The 13527-nt window shown below is 39.0% G+C and overlaps 1 protein-coding gene across 4 annotated transcripts in view; it reads left to right on the top strand.

Annotated features, from left to right (window-relative positions):
- The window catches only part of WDR37 (WD repeat domain 37), a 103296-nt gene that overhangs the window by 32074 nt on the left and 57695 nt on the right, over window positions 1–13527 (top strand). For all 4 annotated transcript variants that reach the window (XM_037835676.1, XM_037835675.1, XM_037835672.1 and 1 more), the window contains one exon: window positions 10953–11120. In XM_037835676.1, coding sequence (XP_037691604.1) covers window positions 10983–11120 — 138 coding nt within the window. In that variant the 5' untranslated portion in view covers window positions 10953–10982. The remainder of the gene's footprint in view (window positions 1–10952; window positions 11121–13527) is intronic.

Below are 13527 nucleotides of genomic sequence, written 5' to 3'. Positions count from 1 at the left end.
TGGCAAAGTCTCTAAGCATTTGTTTGTCTGTGAAAAATTTAAGCTCTCCCTCAAATTTGAAGGAGAGTTTTGCTGGATAAAGTATTCTTGGTTGGAAATTTTTCTCTCTCAGAATTTTAAATATGTCATGCCACTGCCTTCTCGTCTCCATAGTGGCCACTGAGTAGTCACTACTTAGTCTTATATTGTTTCCTTTGTATGTGGTAAATTGCTTTTCTCTTGCTGCTTTCAGAACTTGCTCCTTCTCTTCAGTATGTGAGAGTCTGATCAGAATATGTCTTGGGGTGGGTTTATTTGGATTTATTCTATTTGGAGTTTGCTGGGCATTTATGCTCTGTGTGTTTATATTGTGTAGAAGGTTGGGGAACTTTTCCCCAACAATTTCTTTGAATACTCTTTCTAGACCTTTACCCTTCTCTTCCCCTTGTGGGACACCAATGAGTCTTAAGTTTGGATGTTTTATTTTATCTGTCATATCCCTGAGATCCATTGCGATTTTTTCAGTTTTTTTCTCCATTCTTTCTTTTGTTCTTTCATTTTCTGTTCTGTGGATTTCTAGGACACTGAGATGTTGTTCAGCTTCCTCTAGTCTTATATTGTGAATATCCAGAGTCTTTTTAATTTGGCCAACAGTTTCTTTTATTTCCATTAGATCTTCTATTTTTTTATTTACTCTTGCAATGTCTTCTTTATGCTCTTCTAGGGTCTTCTTTATGGCACTTATATCCTGGGCCATGGTCCTCTTGATGTCCTTTAAATCCTTTGCCATGTTTTCGTTCTTTGATTGTAGTTCTTTAATTAATTTTGCAAGGTACAACGTTTCTTCCAAAATCTTGATTTGTGTGTTTGGAGCTGGATTCTCCATATCATCTGATTTTATCATATGCATTAAGATTTTCTGTTGTTTTTGGCCTCTTGGCATTTGTTTTGTTTGATAGGGTTCTTTCAAGTTGTATCAAAAAAAAAAGGATATTGATCTAATTTTTCAGAGACACAGTTTGGTGACGTACACTTTCTCTTACTAACCAGCAGATGGCATCTGTGAGTCACTTCCCCTCAATTCAGTTCTCCCCAACTTTGTGGTATGTGGGGATCTGATTCTTTTGGGGTCCAATTGGTGCACTTAATTTGGGTGTGTTGTCGGTGCTGTCTGCCCTCAATGAGGGGCGTGTGCCTGAGTGGTTAGGGAGGAAGGGCAGGTTTAACAATCGTATCTCCCAGGTGTTCCCAGAGATTTAAGGCTGTTCTCTGCTGCTGACACAAAAGTCCTTGGTATTGGCATAGGTTCCCTGGGATTTCCGAGCAGTTCCCCCATCCCTGCTGTGCTTTTCCAGGACCTCTGTTTGGGGTGGGGTGGGCCGTGCCACGTCACAAGTGAGCGCCGGCCTCCAGGGAAGCCCTGGGCCGCCAGGCTGTGTTGGGGCTTTCCCAGCTCACTTCAAACATGGTTGAATGGGACTCGTTAACTTCCCCCTTTCCACACAGCTCCGCTCTCCCAGCTCCGGGACAGTCAGCTGTGGGTATATTCAAGGCCACTGTCCACGGTCGATATTGTGTCGTGTGAGCGATGCTGCGGGAAAGACTCCCTGTCAGGCTGGGTTTCTTGTCTCAGGTCTGTGCTGTGTGTTCAGCCGGACAGGAGTAGCCCCGCCCAGTGGGGAGACGGCTGCGAGACTGGGCCTCTCGGCTCTGCTCCGCTCTTTGTGTTCGGCCCGGGCAGGAATAGCCCCACCTACTGGGGAGACTGCTGCAAGTTGTACGTCTCCCCTTTGCTCCCCTGGACCCGAGACAATCAGCAGTGGGTGTGGGAAGGGGTATCCTTCACCCCAGACACCGAGACGTTAGTCCAGACTGCTCCCATCTTATCTGCAGCTGATCCCGGGCTTCTTTTATTTTTTTTTAAAAAGTCCAACCCACCGTTTCCCCCCAACTCAGCATGGCTGAGGGATTCAGCCTACTTACTCACTCGTTTCAGAATGCAGACTCCTGGTTTCACCAAATGCACGTTCCCTGTGGCTTTAGCAGAACTTGTCCAGCTGGTGCTACTTTGGAAGTGGTGTTCTGGGTCCTTTCTGGTTTTTTATCTAGTGTTTTCCACAGAGGTGTTTTTTTCTCTGTCTCACCTAGTCGCCATCTTAGGTTCCTCCCCATGCATACTGTTTTATAATTTGTTTTTTATTTTTCCGTCTAACAATATAGTTGTGGGAACCCAAAGCCTGGGCCCTCTCCCCTCCATAGTGATTTCATGTAGCTGCCTGCTTGACCAGGACAGTCATCAGATCTCCCTAGGGGAGAAAAAAATGTATTGTAAACAAAGCATTGAAACTCCCCTCCTCTGATCACTGTTGATAACAAATCTCCACCCTCTTGGGTCTCAAGACCCTGCAGAAACTGTTCTCACATCCTCCTTGTCCTAACCCTTCTAAATCACCCCTTGGCACCCCCTGCTTTTGCGGAATGCTAACTTTCATCTTTCCTGGCTGGCTGCTGCTGTGGAAAAAACCGTATCTCCTGTACGTAAGTCCTATTAAACTCATGCCTAACTCTGTGCCTGGCATGTTCTTCAGTCTTGGAGCTAAGCTGGGTGGAACAGTAGTCTAAATGTCTTTTGTTTATAATGACTACAGGCTGTTTTGAATTTTACAGGTGTGTTCCGCAGTATTTAGCTATGGTTTTATTGATTAGTATTTAGATTCTTCCCACATTCTTGAAATTATAAATAGTGCAGTGGTCAACATTCTTGTTCATACTTTTTGCCCCGTTAATACATAATGAATATGTATTATTTAAAGTAACTTCACGCCATCCCTCCACCACCCCACCCCCTGCCTTTCTTACTTTCACTTCTTTTAGTTTAGGTCTATATCACTTTTGTCTAGATTGCATTGCTATAGCAGCCTCATAGCTGAGTAGACCCTTTAAATTGGATTTCCATGTTAATTCAAGAGTAATCTCTTTAAAATTTATATCTGATTGTATCACTTTTTGATAAAATTCTTTGGTATTGTCCCACCCCCTTTAGAATAAAAGCCGTAATTTATGGTGTATTATAAAGATCCATTACGATCTGCTTCCTGGCTACTCTTTAACCTCTCCTCCTGCCACTACTTTATTTGCACTTTTCACTCTAAAAATGCTGATCACCATGTACTTTATTAAATAAGCCATGATTTCATACGTTAATCTCTTCATGGGACTTTATGGCCTAGAATTTTTCTCTTTGAATGTGTACCTATTAAACTGTCATCTTAGCCTTCAGGTCTCAGCACAAGTATTTTCTTGGATTTCACTACTTCTGATACCCCTGTTATAGCACTTGTTGTGTTTTTTTTTTGTTTTTTTGCAAAGAAAGACTTTGAAGGATTGTATTGTCTTTTCATTTATTTATTTTTGTTTGTTTTATTAGAGAAGTAGGTTTACAGAAAAATCATGCATAAAATACAGAGTTTCCGAATGCCACACTATTAACACCTTGCATTAGGGTTAATGTTAACATTTGTTAACAGTTCATGAAAGAACATTTTTGTAATTGTGTTATTAGCTGTAGTCCATCATTTACCATAAGATTGTATTGTCTTTATTGTGACCAACTGTCCTGGTTTGCCCAAGAGTAAGAACATTTCCCACTTTCAGTGCTAAACCAGAAAAGTCCTGGGCAAACCAGAATAAGTTGGTTACCCTAATTGTCTCTGCATCCCTAGAGATGAATAGGGTCTTTTATGTATATATATATATAGCCGTTAAGTAAATTTTATTAAGTGTGAATGCCAAATAAGTAAATCATTGAAAAGGCAATCAAATTTATTTTAAGTTGAGAATGGAAGTTGAGCACATTTATCTCCTTTCCTTCTTGATACACCATAAAATTGAATTAAAGGAATAAAATATGAAGAATATATAAACAACAGCAAAGAAAATGGAGAGGGCTTGTGGAAGGTGAAAAGGGGGTGGGGGAGCCATTAACAATCAAGAAGAGCAGAGAAAGTCACAGTGTCAAAAATGTACAAAAAAGTGCTGTAGTTCAAGGGGAAGGCCAGTCTGTCCTGCAGAACCTGTGAGAGGTTCTGTTCTGTGTGTGCGTTGTAGGTGTGGGTGTGTTTTGGAGAATAAGTATTTCCAGTCTTGAAACAAAAACAAAACCAAAAGAAAAAAAAGGCAACAAAAAATAGGCTCTGTTCTAAAGAAATTGAACTGGCTAAGGAGAACAACTACTTGGCAATTGACTTCCCAGAGTAACCCCACCATATTCTGGTATTTACAGTTTTTCCAGATTAATGACCCATTTCCTGCCTTCTCTTCCAAAGCCAATTTTCCAGTCAACAAGTTCTGCCAGTGTTGTCTTCTACAAAGTAAAGTTTTCCAGCCATCAAGTCCTGCCTGTGTACCTGAAGGTCTCTGTCAGCTTTTCTGTTGTTTTGTTCTTAAATGTGAACAGAGAAACAAAGATAAGTAGATAGTTTAGGAAAGACTGCATGAAAAAGAGAGACCAAGGTAAACAGGAAGAAGTGATCCTGAAGGAAAAAGATAATTTGGGGAACAAAAGATAACTTAAAAAACAAACAAACAAGGAATTAATATTATCGGTGAGGTTTGAGAAATCACTATCACCATAGAAAACAGGATATTATATTATGATAAATAGCTTTATGGAAACTAATGAAGACTCTTTGGAAATTGAAAGTATTTGCCACTCACCTCTCCCTACCAGAAAAAAAAAAAAAAAAGTAAGGTTTCAGTTGTTCTTCTAGTTTGCTTATGCTGCCAGAATGCAAAACACCAGAGATGGATTGGCTTTTATAAAAGGGGGTTTATTTGGTTACACAGTTACAGTCTTAAGGCCAAAAAATGTCCAAGGTAACACATCAGCAATCGGGTACCTTCACTGGAGGATGGCCAGTGGTGTCTGGGAAACCTCTGTTAGCTGGGAAGGCACGTGGCTGGCCATCTGCTCCAAAGTTCTGGTTTCAAAATGGCTTTCTCCCAGGACGTTCTTTTCTAGGCTGCAATTCCTCAAAAATATCACTCTTAGTTGCACTTGGGGTTATTTGTCCTCTCTTAGCTTCTCTGGAGCAAGAGTCTGCTTCCAATGGCCATCTTCAAAATGTCTTTATCTGTAGCTCCTGTGCTTTCTTCAAAGTGTCCCTCTTGGCTGTAGCTCCTCTTCAAAATGTCACCCACAGCTGCACCCTTCTGTTTGCCAGCTCATTTATATGGCTCCAGTGATTTAATTTCAACCCACCCTGAATGGGCGGGCCGACACCTCCATGGAAATTATCCAATCAGAGTCATCACCCACTGTTGGGTGGGGTGCAAAGAATTACAATCTAATTAACACTGATAGGTCTGCCCACACAAGATTACATCAAAGATAATGGTGTTTGGGGGGACATTATAGATTAAAACTGGCACAGTTGTCCAGACTGTAAAATCAAAAGTCAGTAAACAAAATATGACAGAAAAAAAATAAGAAAGAACGATTAAAAAAACTAGTACCTCTTCTAAGATGAATTCCAGAAAGAGAATAGATAGGATGAAGAGAGGAAATTTTCTAATATATAATATGAGAATTCCCAGGGCTGAAGGGATATCTGAATTTTCAGATTGTAATGGCCCACCAAGTGTGTAACAGAAGGAATGAAATAAGACCCACATTTGGAAACAACATTGAAAATTCAGGACAAGGATAAAAGGAAGATACTAAACATTTGGGAAGGGATGAAGGGCAAAATACAATAAAACAGGTTGCCTACAAAATAATGGCGTACTGGCATTTGACCACTCATCGGCAGGTTCTAGATTCTGGATTCTTGAAGACAGTGGAGCAATGCCTTTGAAGCTCTGAGTGCAATAGATTTTTTTAACCTGGAATTGTATTTCTAGTTTAACGATCAAATGGGTGTGTGTGTAGGGGGGGAGGGTAGATTTAAGACATTTTAAGACATGTATGTATTTGGTATGCTAACTTCCCATATACCCTTTCTTAGAATGTTACTAGAGGATGTTCTGCAGCAAAAATTGGTGAGCAAATCAAGAAAGAGAATAGTATGGGATCTAGGAAGTAGTAGATTCAATCCAGGAGAAGTAACAAGGAAAAGAAGTGTTCTAGTTTGCTAATGCTGCCAGAATGCAAAACACCAGAAATGGATTGGCTTTTATAAAAGGGGCTTTATTTGGTTACACACGTACAGTCTTAAGGCCATAAAGTGTCCAAGATAACACATCAGCAATCGGATACCTTCACTGGAGGATGGCCAATGGTGTCCAGAAAACCTCTGTTAGCTGGGATGGCACGTGGCTGGCATCTGCTCCAAAGTTCTGGTTTCAAAATGGCTTTCTCCCAGGGTGTTCCTCTCTAGGCAGCAGTTCCTCAAAAATGTCACTCTTAGTTGCACTTGGGGTATTTGTCCTCTTTTAGCTTCTCCAGAGCAAGAGTCTGCTTTCAACGGCCATCTTTGAACTGTCTCTCATCTGCAGCTCCTGTGCTTTCTTCAAAGTGTCCCTCTTGGCTGTAGCTCCTCTTCAAAATGTCACTCACAGCTGCACTGAGTTCCTTCCGTTTGTCAGCTCATTTATATGGCTCCACTGATCAAGGCCCACCCTGAATGGATGGGGCCATGCCTCCATGGAAATTATCTGATCAGAGTTATCACCTACAGTTGGGTGGGGCACATTTCCATGCAAACAACCTAATCCAAACATTCCAACTTAATCCCCACTAATATGTCTGCCCCACAAGATTGCATCAAAGAATATGGCTTTTTCTGGGGGACATAATACATTCAAACCAGCACAAGAAGTGTTTAGCAGACTTAGAAAACAGACCATTGAGCCTGGAAAGGGAGATGGAGAGCTTTAGGAGGAAGGAATATAGACCAAAGAAAGGAAAGAATCTCCCATATTAACCTTTAGAAATTAGAAAATATCAAGGATGCAATAAGAGCATATATTGTAAGTTAATGAAGATAAACAATCATTCATTTTAGGAGGAAAAAAGGTGCACAAAAATGTTTATTCATTAATGAATTATAATTACACTATTTCCATAATCATGCTAATACTGTATAAACTTTCTCAACCTGTGCACCAGACACATGTTATTTATGGCACCAGGATAGAATGTAAATAATGCACCTTGTCTAAGTATAGATAACGAAAGTTGGGAGATGGATGGTTGTGGGGGAGATGAAGAGAATTCAAAGACACTGGCAGCAGTTGAAGAAGAGAGATATAATATAGAAATACATTATTTAAAATTACATCAGCTAATAAAATGCAATGATTATATTGTGAGGAGAGATTGATAATAGCAAAAACTGAATAGGTAATGTCCAAATCTGTAGTTGAAGGAAGATATAATGTGCAAATATAGTATAATAAATTATAATAATAAACTTAAAATTAAATTATAATAAATATAATAAAACTTATAATAATAAACTTAAAATTAAATTAATTAACAGTGATACAATTATATGGAGAGGAGGTATTGACAATAGTACGAAATGAGTATATAATATCCAAAATAGATGATTCACAAAGTTTATATGTTTTGGAGATTTGAATAATAACCTCAAGAACTGCTGATGATAGCCACTAATCATATGTGGCTATTGAGCACTTGAAGTGTGACTAGTCTGAATTTAGATGTGCTTTGAATGTAAAATACACATTGGATTTTGAAGAGTTAGTATAAAAGCCAAATAAAAAATATTTCAATATTTTTTATATTGACTATAAAATGATAATATTGTGGACATATTGTGTTAAATACATCATTAAAATTAATTTCACCTGTTTCTACTTTTTAATGTGATTACTAGAAAATCTAAAATATATGTGGCTCACACTGTATTTTTTTTTTCAGTTTTTTTCTCCATTTATTCTTTTGTCTGTTCAAAGTTGGTTACTCTGTGTTCTGGTTTGCTAATGCTGCCGATACGCAAAATACCGGAAATGGATTGGCTTTTATAAAGGGGGTTTCTTTGGTTACAGAGTTATGGTCTTAAGGCCATAAAGTGTCCCAAGGTAAGGCATCAACAATAGGGTATCTTCACTAAAGGATGGCCAATGGTGTCCAGAAACCCTCTGTTAGCTGGGAAGGCACATGATTGGTGTCTGCTCTGGAGTTCTGGTTTCAAAACAGTTTTCTCCCAGGATGTTTCTCTCTAGGTGTCTGGGGGTGTTCTCTTAGTTTCTCCCAGGCAGACTCGGGGCTCGCAAATGACTGCTTTCAATGGCTTTCTCCAAAATGTCTCTCTTGGCTGTAGGGCAGAATTCCTTCTGTCTGAGCACTTATAGGGCTCCAGTAATTTAATTAAGACCCACACTGAATGGGCAGGGCCACACCTCCATGGAAATAATCCAATCAGAGTTATCACCTACAGTTGGGTGGGCCACAACTCCAGGGAATCAACTTAATCCAGTGATTCCAGCCTAGTCAGCACTAATATGTCAGCTCCTACAAGACTGCATTAAAGAACATGGAATTTTGGGGGACATAATACATCCAAACCGGCACAGTCTGTCTCTAGCTCACTGATCCTTTCTTCTGCCTCATTAATCCTGCTGTGTTGCTAGTATATTTTTATTTCATCTACAGTGCCTTTCATTTTCATAAGGTCTGTTATTTTTCAATGTATTCTTTCAGATTCTTCTTTATGCTCACCTAGTGTCTTCTTAATATCTTTTATCCTTTTATCCATTTCATTGAGTCTGTTTAGGAGATTTGTTTGAACATTTTTAATTAGTCATTCCAAATTCTGTGTCTCCTCCGACTTTGTAATTTTTTTCTTTGACTGGGTCATATCTTCCTGTGTTTTAATGTGCCTTGTGATTTTTTGCTGATACTTGGTTTGCTGGTTTGAATGTATTGTCCCCCAAAACGCCATTATCTTTGAGGTAATCTTGTGTGAGCACATGTATCAGTGTTGATTAGATTGTAATTCTTTGAGTGTTTCCATGGAGATGCGCGCCACCCAAATGTGGGTGATGACTCTGATTGGATAGTTTCTGTGGAGGTGTGGCCCCACCCATTCAGCATGGGCCTTGACTAGTTTACTATAGCACTATATAAGCTCGGACAGAAGGAGCAGGCTTGCTGCAGTCAAGAGGGACACTTTGAAGAATGCACAGAAGCTGAGAGACAGTTGTCTTCAGATGAGAGACAGTTTGAAGACTGCCATTGAAAGCAGACTCTTGCTCCTGAGAAGCTGAGAGAGGACAAACACCCCAAGAGCCACTGAGAGTGACATTTTGAAGAGGAGCTGTGGCCTAGAGAGGAAAGTGATTTTGAAACCAGAACTTGGAGCAGATGCCAGCCACGTGCCTTCCCAGCTAACAGAGGTTTTCCAGACGCCATTGGCCATCCTCCATGAAGGTACCCGATTGTTGATGTGTTACCTTGGACACTTTATGGCCTATGACTGTAATTGTGGAACCAAATAAACCCCCTTTATAAAAGCCAATCTATTTCTGGTGTTTTGCATCCAGGCAGCATTAGCAAACTAGAACACCTGGTCATCTGATTATCTTGATGGGTCTATTCTGAAGGTCAGTTTCTCTCTGTTGACTAGGATTTAGTTGTTTCTTGGGTTTATATTAGGGCACTGCTTTGACAGTTGAATTGTTAGTATTTGTCAGCCAAAATAGGGCCAGGTGTCTGTGCATGGGGTGTAGACCAGCTGATGATGGGCCTGGCATAGGGTCTGGAGAGGCTCCAAAAAAGCCCTTCTTTTTCTACTGCCATTTCCGATCTGCCCACAGGTGTCTATCTCAGTTACTTATTCCTGCCCAGTATCATCTGACCAGGCAGGGCTGAAACTGGGGGGATCCTGTTTTCTCACTTTGCAGCCAGTTTCTGGCTCAGTGTTGGACGATATCCCCCTCTTTACTTGAGGTGGAGGACTCCCGGAGCTGTCCTAGTGTACAGCTGTCCACCAGGCAAGGATCAGGCCTCCCACTGCTGCTTCCCTCAAGGGAGTAGGATGGGTATCAGGAACTGCAGCTGGAGTTACAGTCTATGCCCACATTTTCTCAGTCTCTTCCTTCTGTACTGACCTGGGTGTTGAAATGTTGTCCCCTGTCCTCTGAGTCTCCAAACAGTTGATTTCTGCCTGGCTATTTGCTGCTTTGGGGAAAGAAATAGGTTCTACCATTCTGTCCCTAATATACTCCATTTTTGGAAGGTTCTCCTTGCTGCCTTTTTGTATTCCACACTCCTCAGCTCTTGTATCCTGCCATGGGTCCCTTTGGGCTTGGGTGCCTGTTGTCTGTATATAGGTGGGGGTCTGTCGCACTGCTGTGGGAGATTTTATATTCTGTGTCCCCAGTGGGAGGTGAGAGGGAGCCTTGCTGCTGCCTCTGAGCACTTCCCGAGCTGTGTGGGACCGAGTGAGGGGAAGGGAAGAGGATCACCTGGTCTGGGATGGAAGTTTGCTATCTGATATTTTTCTTTCTTTGATTCAGCATTTGTGGGATCCTTTCCTCCAGAGTTCTGAGCAAGTGAGATTTATCCTTTTTTTCTCTGAGTCTCTGGAGAGAGGTTCTCAGTAACTGTCTTGCTTTCATGTTGATGATGTGTAATATTTTTATTGGACAGCACTACTCAAGAATCTTGCAGTCTAGAACATGCAGCTAAAAGTGGTTCCCTTTGGGGGAGTAGGCTGAGCCTGGGGAAAGTTGAGTTAAGGGATATTTTTCATTTTAAGTTCTTCTTTGCCATTTGATTTTTAAAACATGTTAACTAAATTTCTTTAAAAATGGATCTCCTGAACAAAGGCTGTGACCTCCACCTTAAAAGATTTTAATTTGTCCTTTTCTAAATTATATAGTTAATGTTAATGATAGTAAGGAAGTTTATAATTAAAATACTTATCTTGTCCAGTATATTCTCTTTATTTCAAGTTGTTTTATCAGAAAACTTATTTTTCCTGCTTTTGTTTACCTTATTGCAGGAGTGATCAGGACATTATCTTTTTGAAGTAATGCCCACAGAAAGTGGAAGTTGTTCAACTGCTCGCCAAGCAAAACAAAAACGCAAATCACATAGCCTTTCTATACGAAGAACTAACAGCTCGGAACAGGAAAGGACAGGACTTCCAAGAGAAATGTTAGAAGGACAGGTAAGTATGTATCGATCAGTGTCTTATTTTAAAGATGGTGATCATATTTGTAATGTTATAAAAATAGCCAAATAAAAACAGGTATCCAAAGCAGAAGAAGATTTATGTAACCAAACCTTTGTATGTCTTGGTTTGCTGAAACTGCTATTATAAATACATCACAAACTGGTTTTGGCTTAACAACAGGAATTTATTGGCTCACTGTTTTGAGGCTAGAAGAAGTCCAAAATCAAGAAATTGGCAAGGCTGGCTTTCTCCCCAAAGACTAGTGCGCTGGTGCTGGCTGCTGGCAATCCGCCAGTTCCCTGGCTTGCATGTACCTCCAGTCACATGGTGATGACCTCCCCTTTCTTGCTTCTTTGACTTCCTGGTTCTCTTTATAAAACATCCAATAATCCAGAAAAGGCCCACTCTCATTCATTTGGGCCACATCTTCACTAAAAATAGCATCTCCCAGAGATCCTATTTACAATGCATTCATATCCCAGGAATGAGGATTAAGATTAGGAATGTGTATGTTGGAGTATATAATTCAGTATACCACAGACAATAACAACAAAAACCAAGAGAAAAAGACTATTCAAATTACTGTCAAATATAACATAAATAGAAATAGAATTAGATTCCTAGACTAACTCATATTTATACTGCTTAGTTACAAAAAAAAAAAAAGATGGGTGTGACAGTTTGTATTAGTTTGTTAATTGATGGAGTACAATTTAGGTTTTCTGTCTGTGATAGTCTTAAGAGGAGAGTCATAAGCAGTTTTGATTACTTCTTTCTGTTCTCAGAAAAGTTTTTAGAATCAATCTTGAAATAATTTTACTTGGCTCTATCCCTGTCTTTGCTGCAATGAGTGTGCCATCTGCTTTTTTTTTTTAATTAAATTATCTTTCTGATAATTTTGTTTTCTTTGAGTAAAAAAACTAGTATTTTATTAATAAAAATAAGTTTTGCTTATACCTTTCCTAGTGAATTTCTTTATAGATGATGAAAATGTGTTAGGATTTTTAAATAATGTTATGAAGCCTATAAAAAATGTTAAAATAAATTATAGCTATATTTAATATCTATATGTATATTTTAATATGTATATTTACAGTGTATATATAAATTTATAACCATTCTTTCCCTCTTGGAGCCAATTAATAAGGCATAATGTTACAGGAAAGTAAGGCTTAAATTTGAAAAACTGTCTCATATATGTATTAGATCTCATTAGAACTATAAGGATAAATTTATGCTAGGGGCTTTTATCGCTGGACTTCTAGGATGCATTGTCTACAGGGCAGTAGTATATACTCAGAACCTAACAGTTCCTATCACAAAGTAGATAATCAATTAGAATTCAATTATATATTGAAAGAATGATTAAATAAACAAATACCTGGTTCTACTCTATAAAAATAATTCATTTTAATTTAATATTGGAAATAAAATCATAGATTTTAAGGTGCCTCCAAACTATATTTATTGTTCTAAGGCTAGTGAATGTGTAAACCAGGGATGTCCAATAGAACTTCTGCGATGATGGAAGTGTTCTATATATCACTATCTGATATGGTAGCCAGTAGCCACATGTGACTATTGAGCACTTGAAAAGTGGCTGGTGTGACTGAAGAACTGAAAATTAATTTTAAAAAATTTTCAATTACATTTAAATTAAAAAAGTCAAACGTAGCTAGTGGCTACCATATTGGACAGTATGGGTAAACAGTCTAAGATAAGGTTTTTAAAAAGTTTTTAGATTAACTTACATTTCTAGTAATGAGAATTCAACTTCCTTTGCTAGCAGATTCTAGAGTTAATTCCCTGTAAGGTAAATATTTTCTTCTTATTTTCTTGGCCTTCCTGAGTGCCAGTCCTCTATTGTGATGTAATACAAGTAGATAATCGCATTTCATAGGACTCTTTATGAAGGTAATTCAAAATTCTCTCAAGCTGAAAACCTAGTACACTGTTCCTTTCTTACGGCACTCATCATTGTGTCTCCAACATTCCCTTGACAGTGCTTATTTGTTGAATGGGTAAAATTATTTGCATTTGGACCAGTCAGCATGTTTCTGTGAGTGTGCAGTGAAACAGTGGCTCTCACTAGTTCAGCAGCAGGAAGAAGATGATAGTGATAGTGTTTTGGTGCAAGCAGTTGGCATGGTAGGTATAAGTGGAAGGATTTAAGAATAAAGAATTGTTGGTTACCAGTATTTGAATTGACTGATAGGAATAATAACTTCCTAGACAATGTATATAAGAATGCTTTTTCAATTGTTGGGTGGCAGTATCAAAAAAAAAAGAGCAAAGATTAGTATGGATGAGATGTTATGGTAGGTTAAATTTTATATCCCTTTGATTCGTAAATCTGAATTATTTTAGAAAGTAGTGATTAATGCAGGTATGAGAGGTTGCA

This window comes from Choloepus didactylus, chromosome 5 (assembly GCF_015220235.1).
Source record: "Choloepus didactylus isolate mChoDid1 chromosome 5, mChoDid1.pri, whole genome shotgun sequence".
NCBI lineage: Eukaryota > Metazoa > Chordata > Mammalia > Pilosa > Megalonychidae > Choloepus > Choloepus didactylus.
This window is presented reverse-complemented; position numbering and strand designations above follow the sequence as displayed.